The 27,142-nt window shown below is 37.0% G+C and overlaps 1 protein-coding gene across 1 annotated transcript in view; it reads right to left on the reverse strand.

The window, feature by feature from the left end:
* Positions 1 to 838: 838 nt before the first annotated feature.
* Positions 839 to 27,142, reverse strand: part of LOC134485876 (solute carrier family 7 member 12-like) — a 67,030-nt gene continuing 40,726 nt past the window's right edge. The window contains exons 2-4 of the mRNA XM_087636466.1: positions 15,953 to 16,084; positions 13,872 to 14,233; positions 839 to 1,361 (exon numbers count right to left, since the gene is read on the reverse strand). Of these exons, the coding sequence (XP_087492592.1) occupies positions 1,086 to 1,361; positions 13,872 to 14,233; positions 15,953 to 16,084 (770 nt within the window). The 3' untranslated portion in view covers positions 839 to 1,085. The remainder of the gene's footprint in view (positions 1,362 to 13,871; positions 14,234 to 15,952; positions 16,085 to 27,142) is intronic.

Below are 27,142 nucleotides of genomic sequence, written 5' to 3' on the forward strand. Positions count from 1 at the left end.
AATACACCTTTTTTCTTGTATGTCTTATACGTTAAATAATAATTTGCTTTATACAGTAAATTTGTTTTCATAGGACCGAAACTTGGTGTCCTTTTTTGAAATATATTTACCAGATGCTATGTAGTCTCATTCAAAGTTGTGGCCATAATTGCTACCATCCCCCAAAATCTGCATATACAAATACCTCACAAATTACAATAGGTCATGAGTCACTACTTGTTAAATCATCAATTAAAACTTTAGTCATTCAGATTTCTGGGCATTATAAATCTTTTCAAATTAGCAGTATAGATAGGGCTGGGTAACTTTCTCTGAAAAATCAGTGAGAATATATTTTCAGCATTGAAGGTTATATGGTCTCTGTCAGTACTCTTGAAGTCTATCAGTGTAGAGGGAGAGTAGGCAGAGATGAATCACTAACTCTGACTCTGTGGATAGAGTACAACCATTTCTTTTCATATGCAACACATTAAATAAACTTTGCCTTTTAGTAAAAATAAGCTAAATATGATTTGTGGCAACTCTCCCTAAAAGTTCTAAGTTTTTCTTTGTGGTAAAATACACTTGCCAACATGCTAAAACACTGTGGACACATGTCTCTCTTAATGAGAAATAAAATTTCCATATTTTAATTACTGTGTGTTTGTAATATTTAATCCTATGTCTACTAATTATTTAGAGGATAAAGATGTTTAAAAGGTAAAATTAAAAATTTACAACAATTATTTTGGGGATAGACATAATGTGAACAAGCATGTGTTTAAGAACACACACACACACACACACACACACACATATATACACAAAATTGCAATAAAATTGCACTCATTTAAAAAAGTTTTGATATTTTTTAAATTTTTTATTAGATATACTTCTTTACTTACATTTCAAATGTTATTTCCCTTCCCGGTTTCCTGTCCATAAGCCGCCGTTCCCTCCCCTCCCCCTTCCTCATATGGGTATTCCCCCTATGTGTCCCCTTTTTGCCCGCCCCCCCCCATATTTCCCTGCACTGGGGGTCCAACCTTGGTAGGACCAAGCGCTTCCCCTTCCCCTGGTGCCCCAACAAGGCTATTCTCTGCTACCTATGCAGTTACTTCTACTTTAATGGGATTTAGAGAAGGAATTAATTTTTCTGGGTGTTCAGATGGGGAGACATTGAAAAGTAATTGCCAGTAGCAGGTGATTCTATTAAAACAAACACCATGTCTATTGAGGTAAGCTTGAAGCCAATAACACAGCAGTCCACAGAAGAGAAACACAACTTGATAGACGTGCTCTGTACTGGGAGACTGAATCACTGGTGTGAGAATGAGGAAGAGCGATGAAGCTATAGATCCAAATAAAAACAGCAGCCGTACCTGAGAAAGCAAAGGTTTTCTGATGTCACGGTTAGTTCTTACTACATAAGGGGCATCATGTATATTACAGAACCAAAAGGAAGTAAGTGCATATGTACATATCTTCAAGAGGTTTAAAGTAGGTAGTCATGGTATTAGCTTATAAATAGATTGCAGATTAAGTATTATTTGAAAAAAATCAATGTAAAGTAAATTACACTACTCCTGTAGTGTCCAGGAGTTTTTACTTTCTTCATCACCTTGAGTATTTATTCACTAAAACCAGAAATTTATTTTTAAACATTATCAAGAATGGTTCCTTAGTAAGACACAATTGCCATAAATAAAATAATGGCATTTTAGACCTTTTAATAATTATCATTAACTGAATTATAAATACTAACTCTATATTTACGCAGTCAACATTTTCCCTGTCTCCCGCCCTCGCTCCTTCCTTCCTTCCCTCTCTTCTTTTATCTATTACTTTGCTCCTTTTATTAATTTTTAGTTAGCATAGTATAGTGGTATATTTGTAGGTATATTGATATCTACTTTTGGAATTTTCATATACATTCATAATTCTATTTTGTTCTTATTCTATTCCCCACATTCCCTTTTTCCTTTTTGTTTATCCATTCCCTTCTTGAAAATTGTTCCACTTAAACTTTCTAATATATGTTTGATTATCTCTTGTTTTCATAAATCTTTCTTTTGGACATTATCATCTGTTCTGACCTCATTTCCATATTTATGTTCTATATATGAATATGTGTAACCAAATATTGAAAAAATAAATGTGTTTTCAAACTTTAAGTCTAGTTATATATAATATTACTTTTACTGATTTAAATATGTTCAATTAGACTTTCATTCCTATAATTAAACCACAATTTCTTGTAGTGTCTTATCGTCTTGATATACTCTCAAATTTAGACTAGAAATAATATATTACAAATTGTTGTATGTATATTCACTAACAAAATTGTTTAATAACTTTTCTAATTTTTGTTGGCTTCTTGTTATTGTGAATAATTATTGTAGGATTATGGAAGTGGTGGCTTTGTAGAATTGTTTTCAGTATTTCTATTCCTTAGACTTTATGGAATTACTTGAGAAGCATTGGTGTCAACTCTTAAAGGTTGGTAGAAATCAACAGCTCCTTAAAGAGTTCTTTACAATACCACTAATACTACTTAGGAGTGAAGGCTCTAGGTAGGCACTAGCTCAACATCTCTTTGTTGAGTGAGTTGTGAAGGTGTCTTCAATAGGGCCATTCTGTCAGTCTGTAGGGAGCAGCAAATAGTCTAGGTCGTTTAGGGGTTTCCATGTAGCCCTTTTTTTACAAAAAACTTATTTTGATGTAACCTAATTCTGGTTCTTAAACTTCATTCAGTGTTAAGAGATATCTAGTTGGGCCTTTCTCTCCCTCATTATTTGTTGGTATAATTTATTTTAGGAAGTATACATTGAATTACTTTTCACTCAGATGATCCTTAGTTTTAGCTGACCTCTCCATGATGATGACCTTTTTAAAGGGGTGGTTTTAGCAATACACCAATATTCTGGATGGTTGAAACACATTCATAATCATTTGATTTAAAGTTTTGATTTAAAATTTGATGGTAATATCCATCTGTAATTTCTCTTTTGCTTTGTAATCAAAGAAACACCTGAATGTTTAACAGTTTGTGTCATAGTCATTACTGGCAACAGAAGAGTCTCTAAGTGGGTAGTTTGATTCTCACGATGAGGTCCTTTCTAAGTAGAAGTTTTTGATGGAAGAACTAGTAGACTATGAGCTTATTTAGGTATTTTTCTTTCCAAAATGTTCTGAAAGTCAGTGTTGCTTCAACCCAAGTGTTATAATTTACCACTTTCTAGAGAGGTTTCCAAAGTAGAGTCCATCCAATTTACTTCAGATCCCCAGCTGTTGTCTGTTTCAACGTTAACTCAGAGACAACCTCATAAAAGATTAATACATTTGTAATTGTCTTTTGATATACCAGGATGTCACAGAGGGTGTATTTGGTGTTCCCCTCCCCCCACAGTTCTTGTTTTCTATTATATTTCCTACTAATATATGAAATGGCTGCCCCTTAACAGTAATGGATCAAAACATTCCTTCACCGAAATACTGGCATTTCATGATATAGGTCTTTCATCAGGCATTGGGTCTTGAACATAATGGAGAGCTTGGCTATTTTACCTTATATTTTCTGTGTCAATGGCAAGTGCTGTTCTCTCTGTTTTTTATGGAGGTACCATCTCAATTTCTTGTTCAATTTGTTGTCTCATAACCAGGTTTCTAAGTCTAGTTCTTTACCTTTGTGGAAACAATTGTGCCTAAATGAATTCTAATATCACAAGGACATATATAGCTTTTGTGTTTTTAGGGACTCTCAGTTTTATACATTATATCATTACACAGGAGACTTAGTTTTCTTCTTTATGAGTATTTTCTGTATACTCATTTTATAATGTCTGATAACAAATAGGTTCTTAATACAAACGTGAGCATCATTTTATTTAACACCCTTGTTTAGTTATTACCCAGTCTTTTATTGACTTCATACTGTCAGAAAGCTAGTGTTTCCAGTGTAAGCATTCCTCAGATTGAAATACTCCACTTTCTGGTTTCTGCCTGGACATGGAACTGACCTGGTCCCACATCTCTCTGTACCCAAAGCCTGTAGGGAAAAGAGCTGAACCCTCAGAAGTGTGGACAATTCTGAGAGCTCAGGGGAGAACACTACTTCTGTTCAAGTTCCTGGCCCAAGAGGAACCTGCCCAGAGCCCTCTGGACACAAGAACCTAGGAGCAGAAAGGAGAGGATCCTTCCAGTCTCTGCCTGTGCTCAGAGATGAAAGCCAGTTGACAGGAGCACTGACACAACTGGGAACAGAGGTAAACACTTCTGTTCCGAGGGACCAGCATAGAGCCCTCAGGACACACAAACCCAGGAGAAGTCTGGGACCTGACACTTCTTATTGCTGACTGCACCCAGAGCTGACCGGGTTCCACAGGTCTCTGGGACCCAGTTCCGGCTGGGAGAAAGCTGGTCTCCAGGAATGCTGACACACAGGCTAATAGGAGGTTCAAGCCACTGTCAGAGACAGCATGACCAGCTAACACAGAGACAACCAGATGGCAACAGGCAAGTAAGTACAGGAACTTAAGCAACATAAACCAATATTACATGGCCTCATCAGAGTCCAGTTTTCCCACCAAAGCAAATATTGGATATCCCAACATACTGAAAAGGCAAGATTTGGATTTAAAAATCACATTTCATGATGATGATAAAGGACATTAAGAAGAACATAAATCCCTTAAAGAAATATAGGACAACACAGGTAAGCAAGCACTTAAAGAGCAAAAATAAAAATCATTTGAAGAATTATAGGAAAGCACAATCAAACAGATGAAGGAATTGAACGAAACTATCTATAATGTAAAAATGGAAATAGAAACAATGAAGAATTCACAAAGGGAGACAACCCTGGAGATAGAAAACCTAGGAAAGAGATCATGAGTTACAAATCAAGCAACACTACAAAATAGAAGAGATAGAAGAGATAATCCCAGGGGCAGAAGATACTATAGAAAACATTGACACAACCATCAAAGTAAATGTAAAATGCAAAAAGCTCCCAACTGAAAACATCCAGGAAATCCAGGGCACAATGAGAAGATCAAACCTAAGGATATTAGGCATAGAAGAGAGTGAAGATTCACAATGTATAGGGCCAATAAATATCTTCAACTAACTTATAGAAGAATACTTCATTAACCTAAAGAAAGAGATGCCCATAAACATACAAGAAGCCTAGAAAACTCCAAATAAATTGGACCATAAAAGAAATTCCTCCCATCACATAATAGTTAAAACACTAAATGCACAAAACAAAGAAAGAAACTAAAAGCAGGGAAAAAGGTGAAGTAATATATAAAGGCAGACCTATCAGAATTACAGTACACTTCTCACCAGAGACTATGAATGCCAGAAGATCCTGGGAAGATGTCACACAGACCCTAAGAAAACACAAATGCTATGCAAGGCTACTATATTCAGGAAAACTGACAATTAACATAGATGGGGAAACCAGGATATTCCATGACAATTTACACAATATCTTTCCACAAACTCTAACACAAGGAGGGAAACTACACCCTTGAAAAAGCAAGAAAGTAATCTTGCAGCAAAACAAGAAGAGAGCCACACAAACATAATTCCACCTCTAATAACAAAAATGACATGAAACAACAATCTCTATTCCTTAATATCTCTTAACATCAAGTGACTCATTTCCCCAATAAAAAGACATAGGCTAACACACAGAATGCAGAAAGAGGACCCAGCATTTTGCTTCATACATGAAATATACCTCAGTGACAAAGATAGACATTACCTCAGAGTAAAAGGCTGGAAAACAATTTTACAAGCAAATGATCCTCAGAAACAAGCTGGAGTAGCCATTTTAATATTGAATAAAGTAGACTTTCAACAAAAAGGTATCAAAAAACCTAAGAAAGGACACTTCATATTTGTCAAAGGAAAAATCCATCAAGATGAACTCTTTTTTCTTTTTTCTTTTTTTGCTTTCCCCCCATCTTTATTAAATTGGGTATTTCTTATTTACTTTTCAAATGTTATTCCCTTTCCCAGTTTCCAGGCCAACATCCCCATTACTCCTCCCTCTCCCCTCTTATATGGGTGTTCACCTCCCAAACCTCCCCCCATTATTGCCCTTCCCCAAGAAACCTGTTCACTTGGGGGTCCAGCATTAGCAGGACCAAGGGCTTCCCCTTCCACTGGTGCCCTTACTAGGCTATTCATTACTACCTATGCAGTTGGAGCCCAGGGTCAGTCCATGTATAATCTTTGGGAAGTGGCTTAGTCCCTGAAAGCTCTGGTTGGTTGGCATTGTTGTTTATATGGGGTCTCAAGCCCCTTCAGCTCTTTCAGTCCTTTCTCTGATTCCTTCAACGGGGGTCCTGTTCTCAGTTCATTGGTTTGCTGCTGGCATTCACCTACCTGACTGTGCCTCTCAGTAGAGATCTACATCTGGTTCCTTTCAGCCTACACTTCTTTGCTTCATCCATCTTATCTAGTTTGGTGGTTGTATATGTATGGGCCACATGTGGGGCAGGCTCCGAATGGGCGTTCCTTCAGTCGCTGCTCTAAACTTTGTTTCCCTATTCCCTCCCAAGGGTATTCATGTTCCCCTTTTAAAGAAGGAGTGAAGCATTCACATTTTGGTCATCCTTCTTGAGTTTCATGTGTTCTGTGCATCTAGGGTAATTCGAGCATTTGGGCTAATATTCACTTATCAATGAGTGCATAACATGTATGTTTTTCTGTGATTGGGTTACCTCACTCAGGATGATATTTTCCAGTTCCATCCATTTGCCTATGAATTTCATAAAGTCATTGTCTTTGATATCTGAGTAGTATTTCATTGTGTAGATGTACCACATATTCTGTATCCATTCCTCTGTTGAAGGGCATTTGTGTTCTTTCCAGCTTCTGGCTATTATCAAGATGAACTCTTAATCCTGAATATCTAATGCTCCAAATGCAGGGGCACCCACATCCATAAAAGAAACCTTACCAAGCTCATATTGCAACTCACATAATAATAGTGGGAGATTTCAATATGTCACTCATGTCAATAGACATATATGGAAACAGAAACTAAGCAGAGACATAAATTAACAGAAGTTATGAATCAAATGTATTTAACAGATATCTATAGAACATTACATCCTAAAACAAAAGAATATACCTTCTTCTCAGTAGTTCATGGTACTTTCTCCAAAATTGACCACATAATCAGTCACAAAACAGGCCTTAGCAGATACAGGACGTTTGGAACAATCCCATGCATTCTCTCACATCACCATGGATTGAGGCTGGTCTTCAATAAAAACAAAATGACAGAAAGCCCACATACAGATGGAAGTTGAACAACGCTCTACTCAATGATAACTTGGTCATGGAAGAAATAAAGAAATGAAATACTTTTAGAATTTAATGAAAATGACGGCACAACATACCCAAATTCATGGGACACATGAAAGCAGTGCTAAGAGGAAAACTCATAGCTCTGAGTGATTCAAAAAAGAAACTGAAGATAGCATACACTAGCAGCTTGATAGTACTAGTGGTCTAGAACAAAAAGAAGCAAATACCCTCCAGTGGAGTAGAAGGCAGGAAATAATGAAACTCAGGGCTAAAATAATCCAAGTGGAAACAAACAAATCATACAAAGAATCAACCAAACTAGGAGCTGTTTCTTTGAGAATATCAACAAGATAGATAAACCCTTAGCGAGATTAACCAGGGGGTACAGAATGTATCCAAATTAACTAAATCAGAAATGAAAAGAGACATAACAACAGAATTCGAGGAAATTTAAAAAAATCAGATCCTACTACAAAGACCCATTTCAACACAACTGGAAAATCTGAATGAAATTAACAATTTTATAGACAGATACTAGGTACCAAAGTTAAATCAGGATCAGATAAATCATCTAAACAGTCCCAAAGTCCTAAATAAATAGAAGCAGTTATTAAAAGTCTCCCAACCAAAACAATCCCAGGAACAGATGGGTTTAGTGAAGAATTCTATCAGACCTTCAAAGAAGACCTAATACCAATACTGTCCAAACTATTCCACAAAATGGATACAGAAGAAACACTACCCAATTCCTTTTTGAATCCATAATTATGCTTATACATAACCATACAAAAACCAAACAAAGAGAGACCAATTTCCCTTATGAATATGCAAAAGTACTCAATAAAGTTCTCACAAACTAAATCCAAGAACACATCAAAACAATTATCTATCGTGATCATGTAGGCTTCATCCCAGTGATGCAGAGATGGTGCAATATACGGAAAACCATCCACATCATCTGCTATATAAACACACTCTAAGGAAAAACACCACATGATCATCTCATTAGATGCTGAGAAAGCATTTGACAAAATGTAACACCCCTTCATGTTAAAAGTATTTCAAAAATCAGTAATTCAATGCCCACACCTAAACAGAGTGAAAGCATTATACAGCAAACTAATAGCAACATTAAACTAAATGGAGAGAAATTTGAAGCAATTCCACTAAAGTCAGGGACTAGACAAGGCTGGCCACTCTCTCCCTACTTATTCAATATAATACTTGAAGTTCTAGCCAGAGCAATCACACAACAAAAGGAGGTCAAATGGATACAAATTGGAAAGGAAGAGGTCAAAATATCACTATTTAAAGATGATATGATAGTATATTTATGTGACTCCAAAGTTCCACCAGAGAACAAATGAGGCCTGATAAGCAACTTCAGCAAAGTGGCTGGATATAAAGTTAATTCAAACAAACCAGTAGTTTCCTTCTAGTCAAAGGATAAACAGGCTGAAAAAGAAATTAGGGAAACAACACCCTTCACAATAGTCACAAATAATAAAAAATTACCTCAGTGTGACTCTAACCTAACAAGTGAAAGATCTGTATGACAAGAGCTTCAAGTCTCTGAAGAAATAAGTTGAAGATCACAGAAGATGGAAAGATTTCCCATGTTCATGGTTAGCAGGATTAATATAGTAATAGTTGCCATTTTGTCAAAAGCCATTTACAGATTCATTTCAATCCCCATCAAAATTCCAACTCAATTCTTCATAGAAGTAGAAAGAGCTATATGGAAATTCATTTGGAATAACAAAAACAAACAAAAACTGGATAGCACAATCTATCCTCAACAATAAAATAAATTCTGGGGGAATCACTATCCCTGACCTCAGGCAGTATTGCGGAACAATAGTGATAAAAACTGCATGGTATTAGTACAGAGACAGGCATGTCGACCAATGGAATAGATTTGAATACTCAGAAATGAACTCACATACCTATGGTCACTTGATATTTGACAAAGCAGCTAAAACCTCAAGTGAAAAAAGGTAGCATTTTCAACAAATGGTGCTGATTCTAATGGAGGTCAGCATGTAGAAGAATGCACATCACTCCATTCTCATCACCCTGTACAAAGCTTAAGTCCATATTAATCAAGGACCTTTACATCAAACTAGATACACTCAAACTAATAGAAGAAAAAGTGGGGAAGAGCTTCATACACATGGACACTGGAGAAAATTTTCTGAACAAAACACCAATGGCTTAAGCTCTACGATCAAGAACTGACAAATGTGACCTCATAAAATTGCAAAGCTTCTGTAAGGCAAAGGACACTGTCATTAGGAAAAAACAGCAACCAACAGATCTTTACCAATCCTATATCCAATAGAGGACTAATAGCTAATATAGTCAGAGAACTGAAGAAGTTACGACTACAGAGAGTCAAAAAACCATATTTAAAAATGTGGTAAAGATCTAAACAGTGAATCCTCAATTGAAGAATATTGAATGACTGAGAAGCGCCTAAAGAAATGTTCAACATACTTAATCATCAGAGAAATTCAAATCGAATCAACACTGAGACCCGCCCCCCACACCAGTCAGAATGGCTAAGATAAAAATTTAGGTGACAACAGATGCTGGCAAGGATGTGGAGAAAGAGGAACACTTCTCCATTGTTGGTGGGATTGCTACCACAGAGTGGGTACAACAACTCTGGAAATCAGTCTTGAGGTTCCTCTGAAAATTCAACATCATACTACCTGAGGACCTAGCTATACCATTCCTGGTCATATACCCAAATGATGCTCCAACATGCAACAAAGGCACATGTTCCACTATGTTCATAGTAATCTTATTTATAATAGCCAGAAGCTGGAAAGAGCCCAGATGTCCTTCAACAGAGGAATGGATACAGAAAACATGGTACATTTAGAGAATGGAGTACTACTCAGCTAGTAAAACAAAGACTTCATGAAATTCATAGGCAAATGAATGGAACTAGAAAATATCATCTTGATGAATGCGGTAACCCAGTCACAAAAACACACATGTGGTATGTACTTACTGATAAGTGGAAAATATCCTAAAATCTCGAATTAACCAAGATAGAATCCATAAACCACATGAAGCTCAAGAAGAAAGATGACCAAAGTGCTTCAGTCTTTCTTAAAATCGGGGAACAACAATATTCATAGGAGGAGATTTGAAGACAAATTTCGAGCAGAGACTGAAGGAATGCCCATTCCGAGCCTTCCCCTACTGAGTATCCAGTCCGTATACATACAGACACCAAACCCAGACTATATTCATGATGCCAGGAAGTGCACGCTTACAGAAGACCGATATAGCTGTCTCCTGAGAGGCTCTGCCAAAGCATGCCAAATACATAGGTGAATGCTGGCAGCCAACCATTGATCTGAGAATGGTGTCCCCATTGGTGGAGTTAGAGAAAGGATTGAAGGAACTGAATGGATTTGCAACCCTGTAAGAACAACAATACCAACCAACCAGAGTTCCCAGGACTAAACCATTACCCAAAGAGTACACATTGACAGACCCATGGCTCCAGCTGCATGTGTAGTAGAGGATGGCCTTGATTGGTACCAAAGGGAGAAGAAACCCTTGGTCTTGCCAATATTGGAACCTCCAGTATAGGTGAATGTCAGGGCAGGGAGGCAGGTAGGGGTGAATAGTTGTGGAGGGGGAACACCCTCATAGAAGAATGGAGAGTAGGGATGGGACAGTGGGCTTGTGGATGGGAAACTGGGAAAGGGGATAACATTTGAAATGTAAACAACAAATCCAATAAAAAAGAAATACTCTTCATCATGTACTATGACCAATGCTCAGGAAAAATACAGAAAATTAATAAACAGGAATTTGTGGTGCCTTGTGCTGGTACCTAAAAAAATGACTTAATTAATTTGTGTTTTTTTTCAGATTTTTTTTGTTTTAAAATGACATCTATGGGATGGAGAGATGGCTCAGCCATTAATAGCACTGGCTGCTCTTCCAGAGTCCTGAGTTCAGTTCCCAGCAACCACATGGAGGCTCCCAACCATTTGTAATGGGACCTGATGCACTCTTCTGATGTGTCTGATGACAGCTATGGTGAACTCATATACATAAAATAATTAAATAAGTCTTTAAAATGGCATCTAATTTGATTTTGATATTTAAAGTTTATAAGCCAGAATCACATTCACTAAATTGTGCTCAACAAAATATTTCTATATTGTCCTTGAATGACATATATAATGTTCTCTTTTTACTTTGATATAGTAAGACTAAATAAATTAAGATGAAAAATATGTTTATCCTAATAAGATGGATATTACCCTAAACACACAAAAGTACAGAATACCCAAGATACAGTCCACGGAACTCAAAATGTCAAGAAGCTGAAGGGCCCAAGTGAGACTGCCTCAATCCCACTTGGAGGGAGAAGAAAGCAACCCCAATGAGGGAGCCAGTGACAGGGGATGGAAAAGGGATGGAGTTGGGGGGAACATGACCTGGTATTGGTTGCGGGAAAAGGACTGAAGCCCTGGGTGGCAGCAGAAAGAATAGAAACAGGCAACCTGGAGAGGAAAGAAGTTGGGAGGACTCTCTCGAATGTACCAGAGACTTGGGAGGTGAGAAACTCTCAGGACTAAAAGAGGGTGACCCTAGATGACATGCCCTCCAGTGGGGAGAGGGAACTTATTGAACCCACCTCCAGCAGAAAGACAGGGCATCAATTGAATGATAGGGTTGCTATCCCACAGTCAAAGCTCTGACCCATAATTCTTGTCTCAACGGATGCAGGGATGGAAATAGAGAGGAGCCTGAGGAAAAGAAGGTTCAGCAACAGGCCTAAAGTGGGATCCAGCTCATGGGGTGGCTGTAAGACCCAACAACATTACTGAGGCTATGGGGCATTCACAAAAAGAGACCTATCATCTGCCCTCAAAAAGGAGTTCAGAGTCAGATGCATATATGTGTTCCCAGCCAATGAACAGAAGCTACTGACCCTGCTGGTTGAATTAGGGAAAAATGGAGGAAGCTGAGGAAGAAAGGCAACCCTGTAGGATGACCAGCAGTCTTAATTAACCTGGACCCTTGTGAGATCCCTCAGACCCTGGATCCCCAACCTGACAGTGTACGGCAGTTGAGATGAGGCCTCCAACATATATACAGCAGAGGACTCTGAGGTCTGGGTTCAGTCAAAGAAGATGCACCTAACTCTCAAGAGACAGGAGGCTCCAAAAAGTTACAGGCCTGGTAGGGTGGGGACATGTATGTGGAGACTGGGGGGTGGTGGGAAGGAGGTATGGAGTGTGAAACAGTCCAGGGGGTAGGCCGGGAGGGGAATAAATTCTGGAGTGTAAAAGTAAATAAAAATATTTTAAAAAAGAAAAAATATGTTTATACCCACTTATATAAGCAACTTTGATTCACCAAATGTAATTGTCTCAGAACCTCACTTTTAATAAGCTCATCTTTTCTAGCTCTTTCTGAACTCTGGCTACATAGTTCAACCCAACCATTTTGTCTCAAAAACCACTTTAAGCTGACTGATTTAATATGACTTTGATAGGCTTCTCATTGAATTTCTTTGCCTGGCTCCAAACTAATTTGGTCAAATTATTCCTATCTCCTGTCTCCTTATTCTCTGACTTTACCCATTTATTGAATTGTGTACATGAATGTCTGAAATATAGCAGGTATATACAACATATCTAAGATATCATTTGCCCTTGTTAATATAGGATACACTTGAAGAAGAAATGATTAAAAAAAAAGAAAAATGTGGAATCTGGTATAGATTGACATTTTTCAAAATATGTTCAGTGATCCACTATTTGTAAGAATTCCAAGATGACTGATATTAGCATACATTCCAGTGGGCCGATAGAGACCAAATGAATCAGAACCCTAGGCGAAAAATCTGTGAATATGGGTTTTATTATCAATACTCAAGTGTTTACTTAATTTGCTTACGGTAATAATATTTGGAGTCTTTATATTTTAATATTATCTCAGCAACCATGAGCTGACTCTGAGATGATAATTATATTGTAAATAAAAGCTCAAATCTTGATTACTTTTATGGGAATACTGAGATGGAAAACAAAGATGATGGAACATCCTTAGATTTATGTTTAATCAATGTGTGACTTATACATTACAAACAAGACATAAATGTAACTCATTTGATTAGTCTTAAAAACCTTGATTTAAAGTATCAATTAAGGAAATAAGCAAGAAGAGGAAACTACTTCTACTATGTTATTAAGGTATTATTATTATGATGTGAGTTCATTTGATCATGATCATGGAAGCTACTGTTTTCTCCTTTGTTTTCGTTTTTTTTTTTTTTTTTTTGGTTTCTTTGTTTTTTTTTTTTTTTTTTTTTTTTTTGTTTTCAACAAGATAAGGATGACATCTGTCTTCCCTGAAGTGTATCAGTTTTCACATTTCTCACAATAAAAAGCAATCCTAAAACATCTCATATCTCAAAATCTGGAAAGGAAGACATAGGGCAGTTGCGTGGTTTGCAACTGATTAGAACAATATCACAGAACTTGAATAAGGTGACATTCGACACTGGCATTTACATGTTGACTTACCTTATAAGGTCTTGGTAGGTCAGGGTTCTGGTACCTTAGTTTAAGCAACCCAATCATATTCAGCAAATTTAAACACCATGCTCCTAGACCAACATATTTTACTAAATAGATCATATTTGAAGATATTATTCCAACAGAAGATAAAATAACAGCTTGTATGTCAGCTACTACTGGAGAGTGATGGTCATTAAGCATTGAGTAGATGAAAGGAAACTGTCCATCTTGACTTGCGACAAAGAACATTCTTGATGCTGAAACTATTCCACAAGAAACGGAGCCAAATAGGAAAGCTGAGGTCAACAAAGAAATTATCCATTGCATCGAAGGAAAGACTCTGTTCATCCATGTCACAGCAACAGAATCTACAAAAGTTGAATGAGAATTCAGAACGTCAAAGTTACTTTTGGTTTAAAAGAAAGTAGAAGAGCATTTTTTTCCTGCAACCATATATTTTGTAATGTGATTTGGCAAATTCATTCTAGGAGGAGTCTTTTAATGCTTGAATATGTTGTGTCTTGTGATTGTTTTTGTCCAGTAGAGCACATTAGATACAGATATTTGTGAACTGCAAGACAACTTAGTGGCAGAAAAATGCATTCTTGCTCTCCTGATTGTTATGGTACCTATCTTATATATTAGCAAAGCCCACTTGTTTGTCAGTGATAATTCAGAAAAAAAAAGATATCCTATCTGTGGAGTTCTGGCATTTCATGATTCATGATAGAGTTATCCTACTACAAATGGTCTAAAACTTAGCCACTATACTTTTGAATGAGTTGTAAAATTGTGCAATGTCATGCCTCCCTCAGATAACTACTCCCTTTAAAGTCCCTGTGTTGCAGATATACTTGTAAATACTCCAATCCAATGTCTTTTTTCAGTATACATTCCCTGCTAAATCTTACTTATGCATCTATGTCATTTTATAGCCACCTATATAAGAATGAAACTATCCTAAAGAAAAATATGTGTGCCCCTCCCTTTGATTAGCATACTATTTAAAATCAATTACCCTCCCGTGGAATTGAAATTTACCCAATAATTTTATGGAAGGAAAAACTGAAGCTCTGGTTCCAACCAGAAGAGGCATTTACTTCTCAGGAAAGGATTTTATAGTTTTCTGACAACTTATCAGGATAAACAAAGCCTAGACAATGATCAATGAGGGATGAGGGGTCTCCACTCTTAGTGGGATTGTGATGACTATTTTTTGAAGAGCAAATCATAAAAATTCCTGTTCATATTTACTTTATTTACTGCTCATATTAACAAGATACTGCACCATATCATGTGCTACAATGTGGAGAATGAGTTTGAGAACTGGCTGTGACACACTTGTCTGTGCAGTTACAGATGGATGTAAAGGACAGCTTTACCTAACTTCTTGCCACTAGTTTCAGCATCTAAGAAACTGAGAAGTTATTCTCTATTTGGACAGCTGAATTTATTGTAAAGATGTAAGTGTATTATTGAAGATAAAGAATCTATGTATAGTATCTATTCTTTGTGTTCTTGCTTTGCTCATATATCTTCTTTTTCTTTACTCATGTCCTCTTCTTTTTCTTTATTTTAGCTTTGGTTGCTACATGTACTACTTCTTCTATAATTTTATTGTTAAAATGTGATTGATTATATTAATAGACAATTTGTGTAATTGTGTTTCTCTTAGATTCCTTGAAATGTCCAAAACAAATAAACATTTTCGTATCATGTATACCAAACATGTATACAGCTCATAAACTTCACTCATGTTGGATACAGTTCAATGGTTCCATATGAAAATGCTGAATGCTTGTGGGAAAACTTCAAGAAAATAAGCATCCTGTGACCTCAGTTTTTTTCAAAACACAGAATTGTTCTTGGAATGTGCTTTTTTTTACTTATGTTATTCTTCTTAATTCCCAGAGTATAAATTGCCTGATATTTTGAACAAAGGTTGCTACTATATGAGAATTTAGATCTACATCAATTTTAGGTCCAACTGTCTCAGGTACATGCTGCCTACAAAAGCATTAAAATCATCAATGTTTTTGCCCCTGAGCACAGAGAAGCATTTATTTCCTATTAAATTTACTTCATACCTGAAGAGATGATTTCCTCAGATGTCAAAACTGCCACGAATGATACATTAGTCAGTAAGTATAACATAGTCACAACAGATAGACCATAAATTATTGATTTTGGAATTGTTTCAGCAGGCCTTTTTATTTCTCCTAAGAAAAAGAAATAAACACATTAGAAAAAGATGCACTAAGCATGTGAAGTTGTCAAAGTCCCATGTCATGGAGATAGTGATATTAGGTCTTTGATAAAGTAATTATTTTTGTCAGTAGGGATTTTCTATTGTCTTTTTTTTATTGAGACAGAAGCATTGATGGCTTAGATATCCAACACATGTACTCATATATTTAATGAGTCTAAAAAATGTAAGATAGTACGTGGTTATCTTCAATGCTTCCTCAACACAAGTGTCTAGACATATGCACTGGGTTTCAGATACATATTGTAGGACAAAATGTCTGACAAGACAATCTGAAAGACACTGTTTTGTTCATTCAAAATAACCAATCTTATCTAAGACTCTAACTCTATAATTTTCCTATAATAAATTTGTAAATTACATTATGTAGTGTGGTCTCTGATACTCACTGTCATTTAGGCAGTGTTCTTGAAGCTCTGAAGAAGGCTTTATTGAGAAATTGCCAATAACAAAAGGTTTTTTGGATATGCAATGCCAAATGTTAATTCAAAATCAAACACATAACAAACAGGAGGTGTTTATCATTAGTGGTCAAGTGTGTTGGATAATGCACCTTTACAACAGCCATGTATGAAGGCATAACACAAGCATATTGTACAGTACTGCAGAGTATCATCAACAAATGCTACTTATAATACCTCAACTCACCCTTTCTAGTTTTTTTGTAAGTTCTGGCTGTGCAAGTTTGTACTCCCACCAGCAACAGATGAGTCTTCCCCTTGCTGCCCATCCTCACCAGCATGAGCTGCACTTGAGTCATAGCCATTCAGACAAGTGTAAGATTGAATCTCAAAGTAACTTTGGTTTGCGTTTCTCTAAGGACTAAAGATGTTGAACACATTTTTAAGTATTCTCAGCCAAATGAGTTTCTTCTATTGAGAATTATGTGTTTACATCTGTATTATACTTTTTGTTGCATTATTTGATTTTTTAAATATCATGTTTCTTCAGTTCTTCATACATTTTTGATATTATCCTTCAATTGGATATAAAGTTAGAGAAAAACTTTTCCCATTGTGTAATTACCAGTTTCTCTAAATGATGGTGTCCTTCACCTTACAGAAGCTTTTTAGCTTTATGAGGTCTCATATATTAATTGTTGCTCTTAGTGCCTGAGCTAATGGTGTTCTATTCAGAAATGCATCTTTTTGGCAAGATAGGACACTACATCCTATCACAAGGGCTCTTGCTTCACCATGTTTATTTCTTCTCTAGTCATATTAGTCCCAAAATGGAAAGATCTGGTATTTCCTTCAACAGAAGAATAACAATAATGTGGTGAGGTAACTCAGGTACAGAAGGATGAATATGGTTGTATTTCATTATATGTGGATATTAACCATTACATAAATGATAAGCAAACTACAGTCTGTTGACCCATAGAGGTTATTTGTAAAGGGTGGGACTGAGAGAAACATGTATTTCCCCAAGATGGGGGAAATAGAATAGATTTTTCAGGTTGACTGGGATCAGAAAACAGGATAAAATCAGAAGGATCAGACAGGGAAGGGAATAGGTGTGGTTGAAGGAGGGATTGTGGAAAGAGACATCTAGAATTGTGGAACATTATGAAAACCTAGTGCAGTGGAAACATAAAAAAATTAAGCCAATTCTAATAAAATCTCCAAATAATGAGGAAGATATAGCCTTGACTGGCCATATTTTGTTACCAAATGAATCTTCCAGTACTAGGTTGCATCCGATTTATATTGGCCAAAGGCATCCCATGGAAAGTACTAAACAACCCTGATTATTGAAAACCCAATAGTGTGCTCTACACAAATAAATAGCAAAGGCTGGAGAAAATACCCCCAGAACTCATTGTACATGAAGGGGTTCACCTGGTGCCTATATAAAACACCCACATCTAATGACTTTGATATGAGAAAGGTCTTTTCAGATAATGAAAAGTGAAATGTAAACTCCAACTCAGACACAAAAAATTTTGTCTACAATCTGTCCTGTTTGAAAAAATTCTCAGATGAATGATGGCACAAAGCTGGTGGGAATAACCAACTAATATCTAATTTGATTTAAAACTTACTCCATTAGAACAAACTTATACACAACGCTGTCCTTAAAATTCTTTAAAACAAACATTCCCAGGACCAGATGCTTTAGTCTAGAATTCTATCTGACCTACAAAGAAGACCTAATACCAATGCTCTTCAAACTATTCCACAAAATAGAAACACAAGGAACACTAATTAATACATTCTATGAAGCCGTAGTTACGCTGATACATAAACCACACACAGACCCAACAAAGAAAGAGAATAGTAGAAATGCAAACAATACTGAGACCACAGGGAAGACTGCCACTTCTACCAACTTCTGTCCACATCCCTGTCCAAGAGGAAGCTGCATAGTGTCTCTGGATACAGGATTATAGGAGCAGTCATCAGCAGAAACCTGCTGGTTCCTGCCTGCTCCCAGAACTGAACTGAACTGAACTGGTCACACAGCTCCCTGCACCCAAATACTGTGGGGGAGAGAGCTGGACTCTCAGAAATGTAGACACTCCTGAGAAATCAGAGAAAACTACTCTCTCCCAACTCAGGAGGAAAACACCTAGTGCCATCTGTGCCCCTAAGTAACCTAGGAGCAGTCAGGGGCAGGACCCTTCCGGTTCCTACCTGCACCAAAAGCTGAAATCCAGCCTCCAGGAGTGACTACACAGTTGAGAGAAGAACACTCTGTTCTCAGAACTGGCTGAGAGAAAACAGGACAACAGGTCTATAGGAGTGGTAACACTCAGGCCTACAGGAGTCAGAGATAGCAAGACAGGCTAACACGAGAGACAACCTGATGGTGATATACAAATACACCAGAAAGCAAGATTCAGATTTAAAAATCACATCTCATGATGATAACAGAGGACTTTTAGAAGGACATAAATAACACCCTTAAAGAAATACGGGACAATAGAGGCAAACAAGTAGAAGTCTTTAAAGAGGAAAGACAAAAATCCCTTAAAGAATTACAGGAAAACATAAGCAAACAGGTGAAGGAATTGAACAAAACCATCCAGAATTTAAAAATGGCAATAGAAACAATAAAGAAGTCACAAAGATATATAAACCTGGGGATAGAAAACCTAGGAAAGAAATCAAGAGTCATAAACGCAAGCATCACCAACAAAGTATAGGTGATAGAGAGAGAATCTCAGGGGTAGAAGATACCATAGAAAACATTGACACAACTGTCAAAGAAAATGTAAAACTCAAAAAACTCCTAACTCAAAACATCTAAGAAATCCAGGGCACAATGAGAAGATCAAACCTAACGTTAATAGGTATAGAAGACAGCAAAGACTCCAGCCTATAAATATCTTCAACAAACTTATAGAAGAAAACTCCCTAACCTAAAAAAAGGGATGCCCATAAACATACAAGAATCCAAATGGATTAGACCAGAAAATAAATTCCTCCTAACACTTAATAGTCAATAAACCAAATGCACAAAACAAAGAAAAAATATTAAAAGCAGTAAGGGAAAAAGGTCAAGTAACATATAAGGGCAGACCTACCAGAATTATACCAGATGTCCCACCAGAGACTATGAATGCCAGAAGATCCTGGGAAGATATTATACAGACCCAAAGAGAACATAAATGCCAGCCCAGGCTACTATATCCAGCAGCACTCTCAAGTAACATAAATGGAAAAACCAGGATATTCCATGACAAACCCAAATTTACATAATATCTTTCCACAAATCCAGCCCTACAAAGGATAACAGATGGAAAACTCCAACAAAAGGAGGGACACTACACCCTTTAAGAACCAAGAAAGTAATCTTCTTGCAACAAAACAAAGAGAAGAGAGCTACACAAATTCCACCTCTACCAACAAAAATAAAATTAAACACCAATCACTATTCCTTAATGTCTCTTGAAATCAATGGACTGAATGCTCCAATAAAAACACATAGACTAACAAACTGGATGCAGAAAGAGGACCAAGCATTTTGCTGCATACAGGAAACACACCTCAGTGACAAAGACAGACACTGCCTCAGAGTAAAAGACTGGAAAACAATTTTCCAAGCAAATTATCCCAAGAAACAAGCTGGAGTAGCCATTCTAATATTGAATAAAATAGACTTTCAAACAAAAGTTATCAAAAAACCTGAAGAAGAACACTTCATGTTCATCAAAGGAAAAAACCACCAAGATAAACTCTCAATCTTGAATATCTATGCTCTAAATGCCAGGGCACCTATCTTCATAAAAGAAACCTTACTAAAACTCAAAGCACACACTGCATCTCACACACTAATAGTGGGAGATTTTAACATCCATCATTCATATAATAATGAATAGTGCAAATAATAAAAACAGAAACTAAACAGAGACATAGAGAAACTAATAAAAGCTATCAACCAAATGGATTTAACAGACATTTATAGAATATTTCATCCTAAAACAAAACAATATACCCTATTCTTAGCAACTCATCATACTTTCTCCAAAATTGACCACATAATCAGATTTAAGACTAGCAGAAGGCAGGAAATAATCAAACTTAGGTCTGAAATCAACCAAGGATAAAGAAAAAGAACTATACAAAGAATCAACAAAACAGGAGCTAGTTCTTCGTGAAAACCAACAAGATAGGGGAACCCTTACCCAAACTAACAAGAGGACACAGAGAGTATACAAATTAACTAAATCAGAAATGAAAAGGGAGACATAACAACAGAATCTGAGGAAATCCAAAAAATATCTCATGCTACAATAAAAACCTATATTCAACTAAACTGGAAATTCTGAATGAAATGGACAATTTCCTAGACAGATACTAGGTATCAAAGTTAAACCAGGATCAAGTAAATCATTTAAACAGTCCTAAACTCCTAAAGAAATAGAAGCAGTTATTAAAAGTCTCCCAAGCCAAAATTCCCAGAACCAGATGAGTTTAGTGCAGAATTCTATCAGACCTTCAAAGAAGACCTAATAATGTTCAAACTATTCCACAAAATTGATACAGAAGGAACACTACCCAATTCTATCTTTGAATCCACAATTATGCTTATACCTAAACCACACAAAATCCAAAGATCAATTTCTCTTAAGAATATTGAGGAAAATTACTCGATAAATTTCTTGCAAACCAAATCCAAGAACACAACCAAATGATCATCCATCAAGATCAAGTAGGCTTCTCTTCAGAGATGCAAGGATGGTTCAGTGTCCAGAAATCCATCAATGTTATCCACTATATAAACAAACACGAATTAAAAACCACGTAATCATCTCAGTAGATGCTGAGAAAGCATTTGAGAACATTCAATATGCTAAAAGTCATGGAAAGATCAGGATTAAGGCCCCCATATCTAAACATAGTAAAAGCAATATACAGCAAACCAGTAGCTAACATTAAACTAAATGGAAAGAAACTAAATCAGGGACTAGACATGTCTGCCCACTCTCTCCCTACTTATTTAATATAGTACTCGATGTCTTAGCCAGAGCAATCAGACAACGAAAGAGGTCAAAGGGATACAAACTGGAAAGGAAGAAGTCAAAATATCACTATTTGTACATGATATGATAGTATACTTAAGTGTCCCCAAAATTTCCACCATAGAACTACTAATCCTAATAAACAACATCAGCAAAGTGGCTGGATATAAAATTACCTCAGACAAATCAGTAGCCTTCCTATACTCCAAGGATAAGCAGTCTGAGAAAGAAACTAGGGAAATGACACCCTTCACAACAGTCCCAAATAATATAAAATACCTTGATGTGACTCTAACCAGTCAAGTGAAAGATCTGTATAACTTCATGTCTCTGAAGATAGAAATTGAAGGAGATCTCAGAAGATAGAAAGCCCCTACCCATGCTCATGAATTGGAAGGATTAATATAGTAATAATGTCCATTTTGCCAAAAGCAACCTACAGATTCAATGCAATACCCATCAAAATCCCAACTCAGTTCTTCATAGAGTTAGAAAGAGCAATTTGCAAAAATCATTTGGAATACCAAAAAACCTAGGATACCTAAAACTATCCTTAACAATAAAAGAACTTCTGGGGGAATCACCATCCTTGACCTCAATCTGTATTACAGAGCAAAAGTGATAAAAACTGTATGGTATTGGTACAGAGACAGGCAGGCAGAGCAGTGGAATAGAATTTAAGACCCGGAAATGAACTGGACACCTATAATCACTTTTTCTTTGACAAAAGAATCAAAACCATTCATTGGTTAAAAGTATTTTCAACAAATGGTGCTGCTTCAATTGGAGGTCAGCACGTAGAAGAATGAAAATTGATCCATTTTTATCTCCTTGGACAAAGCTTAAGTCCAAGTGGATCAAGCACCCCCACATAAACCCAGATACACTCAAACTAATAGAAGAAAAGGTGGGGAAGAGCCTTGAACACATTGGCACTTGGGAAAATTTCCTGAAGAGATTACCAACAGCTTATGCTCTAAGATCAAGAATCGACAAATGGGACCTCATAAAACTGCAAAGTTTCTGTAAGGGAAAGGACACTGTCATTAGGACAAAATGGCAAACATTGGATTGACAAAAAATCTTTACCAATCCTATATTCAATAGAGTACTAATATCCAATATATACATAGAACCCAAGAATTTAGATTCCAGACAGCCAAATAACGCTATTAAAAATGGGGTACTGAGGTAAACAAAGAATTTTCAGATGAGGAATATCGAATGGCTTGAGCAATACCTAAAGAATTGCTCAACACCTTTTGTCATCAGTGAAGTGCAAATTAAATCAACCCTGAGATTCCACCTCACACCAGTCAGAATGGCTAAGATCAAAAACTCCAGTCATAATAGATGCTGATGAAGAGGTAGAGAAAGAGGAACACTCCTCCATTGTTGGTTAGAGTCCAAGCTGGTACAACCACTTTGGAAATCAGTCTGGAGTTTCCTCAGAAAATTATCTATATTAGTACCTGAGGACCCAAATATACCACTCCTGGACATATACCCAAATGATGATCCAACATATAACAAGGATACATGCTTCACTATGTTCATAGCAGCCTTATTTCCAGAAGCTGGAAAGAACCCATATGACCTTCAACAGAGGAATGAATATAGAATATATGGTACATCTACACAATGGAGTATTACTCAGCTATCAAAAACAATGACTTCATAGGCAAATGAATGGAACTACAAAATATTATCTTGAGTGAGGTAACCCAATCACAAAAGAACACACATGCTGTGTACTCACTAATAAGTGGATATTAGTCCAAAACCTTGGATTACCCAAGGTACAATCTACAGTCGACATGAGATTCAAGTGGAAGGATGACCAAAGTGCAGATGCACTTTGTCATTCTTAAAAGGAGGAACAAAAATATTCATAGGAGGAGATATGGAGACAAATTTTGGAGTAGAGACTGAAAGAGTACTCATTCAGAGCCTGCCCCACCTGGGGATATATACAGCCACAGAACCTGGACAATATTGTTGAAGCAAAAAGTGCATGCTGAAAGGAGCCTGATAAAACTATCTCCTGAGATGCTCAGTCAGAACATGACAAATACAGAGGCACAGGCTAGCAGCAAATGATTGATCTGAGAACGGGGTCCCTACTGAAGGAGTTAGAGAAAGGATTGAAGGAGCTGAAGTACAACAATACCAACCAATCAGAGCTCCCAGGCACTAAATCACTACTCGTAGCTACTAAGCCATACACAGACCCATGGCTCCATCTGCATATGTAGCAGAGAATGGTCTTGTTGGGCACCAATGGGAGGAGAAGTCCTTGGTCCTTCCAAGGCTGGACCCATCAGTGTAGGGGAATGTCAGGGCGGGGAGGTGGGACTGAGTTGGTGGTTGTGATTTGGGAACACCCTCATAGAAGAATGGTGTGGGGGACTGGGATTGGGGGCTTATGGATGGGAAAGCAGGAAAGGGAGTAACATTTGAAATGTCAATAAAAAATATCCAATGAAAGATAAAGAAATGAGTTCATTAACTGAAATCACCCTAGAGTTTGGCATATTTAATGTGAGGTCCAATAGATGGGTCAAACTCTGGAGTCTACTATCTTTCTTTCCCTGATGCAGAACCACAAAACTTTGAAGTCACAGAGATGTATGTAATACTCAGTACAGTGTCTATAAGTATGATGATTAATACTCATTTGTCTTGAAAGTAAGAAGGTAGATCCTTTATACTTATCTGTGTGCTGTTGTTGCTTCTTATAGACAATGCACTGGGAGACACACAAAAACTGAAATATTATCCAGTTCCTGGTATAAAATCTGAAGTCTCAGGAGAGTAATAGACCCAGAAAGAGTTACCAGCAGAGGTCTCCTTTCCACAAAACAGGACAATAAGCTGAAAATAACCAAGGAAGACAAGTAAAATCATGAAAAATAATCAAGGAAATAAGAGAACCAAGTAAATCTGTGGTACACCATGAGCAGACCAAATTTATAAATTATGGCCACAAATGAAGAACCTTTGAAAATGTTTTTGATGCAATTATCCCGGAAAAATTTCTAACACCTAGGGAAAAAAGATGAGATTCCAAGTGCAAACATGTAACACATCAAATTCAGATTACTGAAAGAAATTTTCCATGACATTTCATAATTAAGACACTAAGTATACAGAATAAAGAAGATATATTGAAAGCTTCAAGAGAGAAACTCCAAGTCAACTATTAAAAAAATCCTCCCCTATCAGAATGACAGCTGATTTCCCAACAAAACTGAAAAAGTTCAAAGAAAGACCATCTTTGCCCACACAGACTCTGATATCCACCACAACCATTTGTTATAGTAAAGAAAAAAATATTATGGAAACATGCTTAAAGAATTAATGGTCACTAGATTTATGATCACTGTAAGCCCTTCTAGGAATAAACTCATCCAAGGAAGTAAAACACCTGTATATAAAAACTTTAGATTACTGAAGAAACAAATTAATCAGAAAGGTACAAGATATAGAAAAACAATTTTAGGGTTGGGGATTTAGCTCAGTGGTAGAGCACTTGCCTAGGAATCTCAAGGCCCTGGGTTCGGTCCCCAGCTCCGAAAAAAAGAACCAAAAAAAAAAAAAAAAAGAAAAGAAAAACAATTTTAATGCTAGTTTCAGAGAAATTATATAAAAATTAAAGTTTATATTGAAAAAAATAAGCAATTAGACAAAATAAATTCAAACAATGAAAACATTGCTGATAGCCTCTGCAATTCGCTTTTCACATTATTTTATAGAACCATGGTGATAAAAACAACATGGTGCTGCAAAAATCTCACTAAACCCAAAACAACCACCAAAAAAACACTAGAAGTATTTATAAGATAAGTAGAATAGGGCTGGAGAGCTGGCTCAGAGGTTAAGAGCACTAACTGCTCTTCCAGAGGTCCTGAGTTCAATTCCAAGCAACCACATAGTGGCTCACAACCATCTGTAATGCTCTCTTCTGGTGTGTCTGAAGACAGCGACAGTGTACTCATATACATGAAATAAATAAATCTTTTTTAAAAAGATAAATAGCATAAGGATCCAGATATAAGCTTACACCCTACAAACACACGATTTTTGACAAAGAATGCAAAAGAAATCACATATTGAATAAAATGTAACATCTTTAAGAAATGGTTTTGGAAGTCTACATGTAGAAGGATTAAATTAGACCCCCATCTTTCACAGTAAACAAAACTGAAGTCTACATGAATCAAGAAGTTCAACATGAGACCTCACATTCTGAATATGTTGGATGACAAAGTAAAGTTTATACTTCATCTGGTAGACAAGGGTAAAGACTTTCTGAATATAACAGAATTCTGGCAGTAGAGGAACTAAGACCTACAACTGATGAACAGGACCACGTGAATTAAAAACAAACCTCCAAAACTTCTCAGAGCCCTGCCCGCAGCTCACTGCTCCCGAACCCTGTGGGAGAGAGAGCTCACTGCCCGGACAGGTGGGCACTCCTGAGACTGCAGAGCGGGAGAGATCACCAATACTGCCCACCCCTGCACACATCCCTGGCCCAAGAGGAAACTGTATACGGCCTCTGGGAAATGGTAGATAGGTGCACTGGAGCTGCAGACCCCCTGTGCCCGAGACACCTCTGGAACCTTAAGGGACTGGATTAACAGCTCTCTGCACCCAAATCCTGTGGGAGGGAGAGCTAAACCTTCAGAGAGGCAGACAAGCCTGGGAAGCCAGAAGAGACTACAATTGGCCCACATTTCTGACTCACAGGAACACACAGAAACTCTTCAGGCCCACAGGAACAGCTGAAGACCTGTAGACAGGTAAAACTACACACCCGAAAGCAGAACACTCTGTTCCCATAACTGGCTGAAAGAAAACAGGAAAACAGATCTACAAAACTCCTGTCATACAGGCTTATAGGACAGTCTAGCCACTATCAGAAAGAGCAGAAAAAAGTAACACTAGAGATAATCTGATGGTGAGGGGCAAGCACAGGAACCAAGGCAACATAAACTAAGACTACATGGCATCATTGGACCCCAATTCTCCCACCAAAGCAAACACTGATTATCCAAACACACCAGAAAAGCAAGATCTAGATTTAAAATCACATTTGATCATGATGATGGTGGACTTCAAGAAAGAAAAAGAAGAAGTCCCTTACAGAAACACAGTAAAACATGAATAAACAAGTAGAAGCCTATAGAGATGAATCACAAAAATCCCTGAAAGAATTCCAGGAAAACATAAATAAACAAGTAGAAGCCTATAGAGAGGAATCACAAAAACCCTGAAAGAATTCCAGGAAAACACAATCAAACAAGTGAAGGAATTAAAAATGGAAATAGAAGCAATCAAGAAAGAACACAGGGAAACAACCCTGGATATAGAAAACCAAAGGAAGAGACAAGGAGCCATAGATACAAGCATCACCAACAGAATACAAGAGATAGAAGAGAGAATCTCAGGAGCAGAAGATTCCATAGAAATCATTGACAAAACTGTCAAAGATAATGTAAAGCAGAAAAAGCTACTGGTTCAAAACATGCAGGAAATCCA

Source organism: Rattus norvegicus, chromosome 2, assembly GCF_021556685.1.
Source record: "Rattus norvegicus strain SHRSP/BbbUtx chromosome 2, alternate assembly SHRSP_T2T, whole genome shotgun sequence".
In the NCBI taxonomy this organism is placed as follows: Eukaryota; Metazoa; Chordata; class Mammalia; order Rodentia; family Muridae; genus Rattus; species Rattus norvegicus.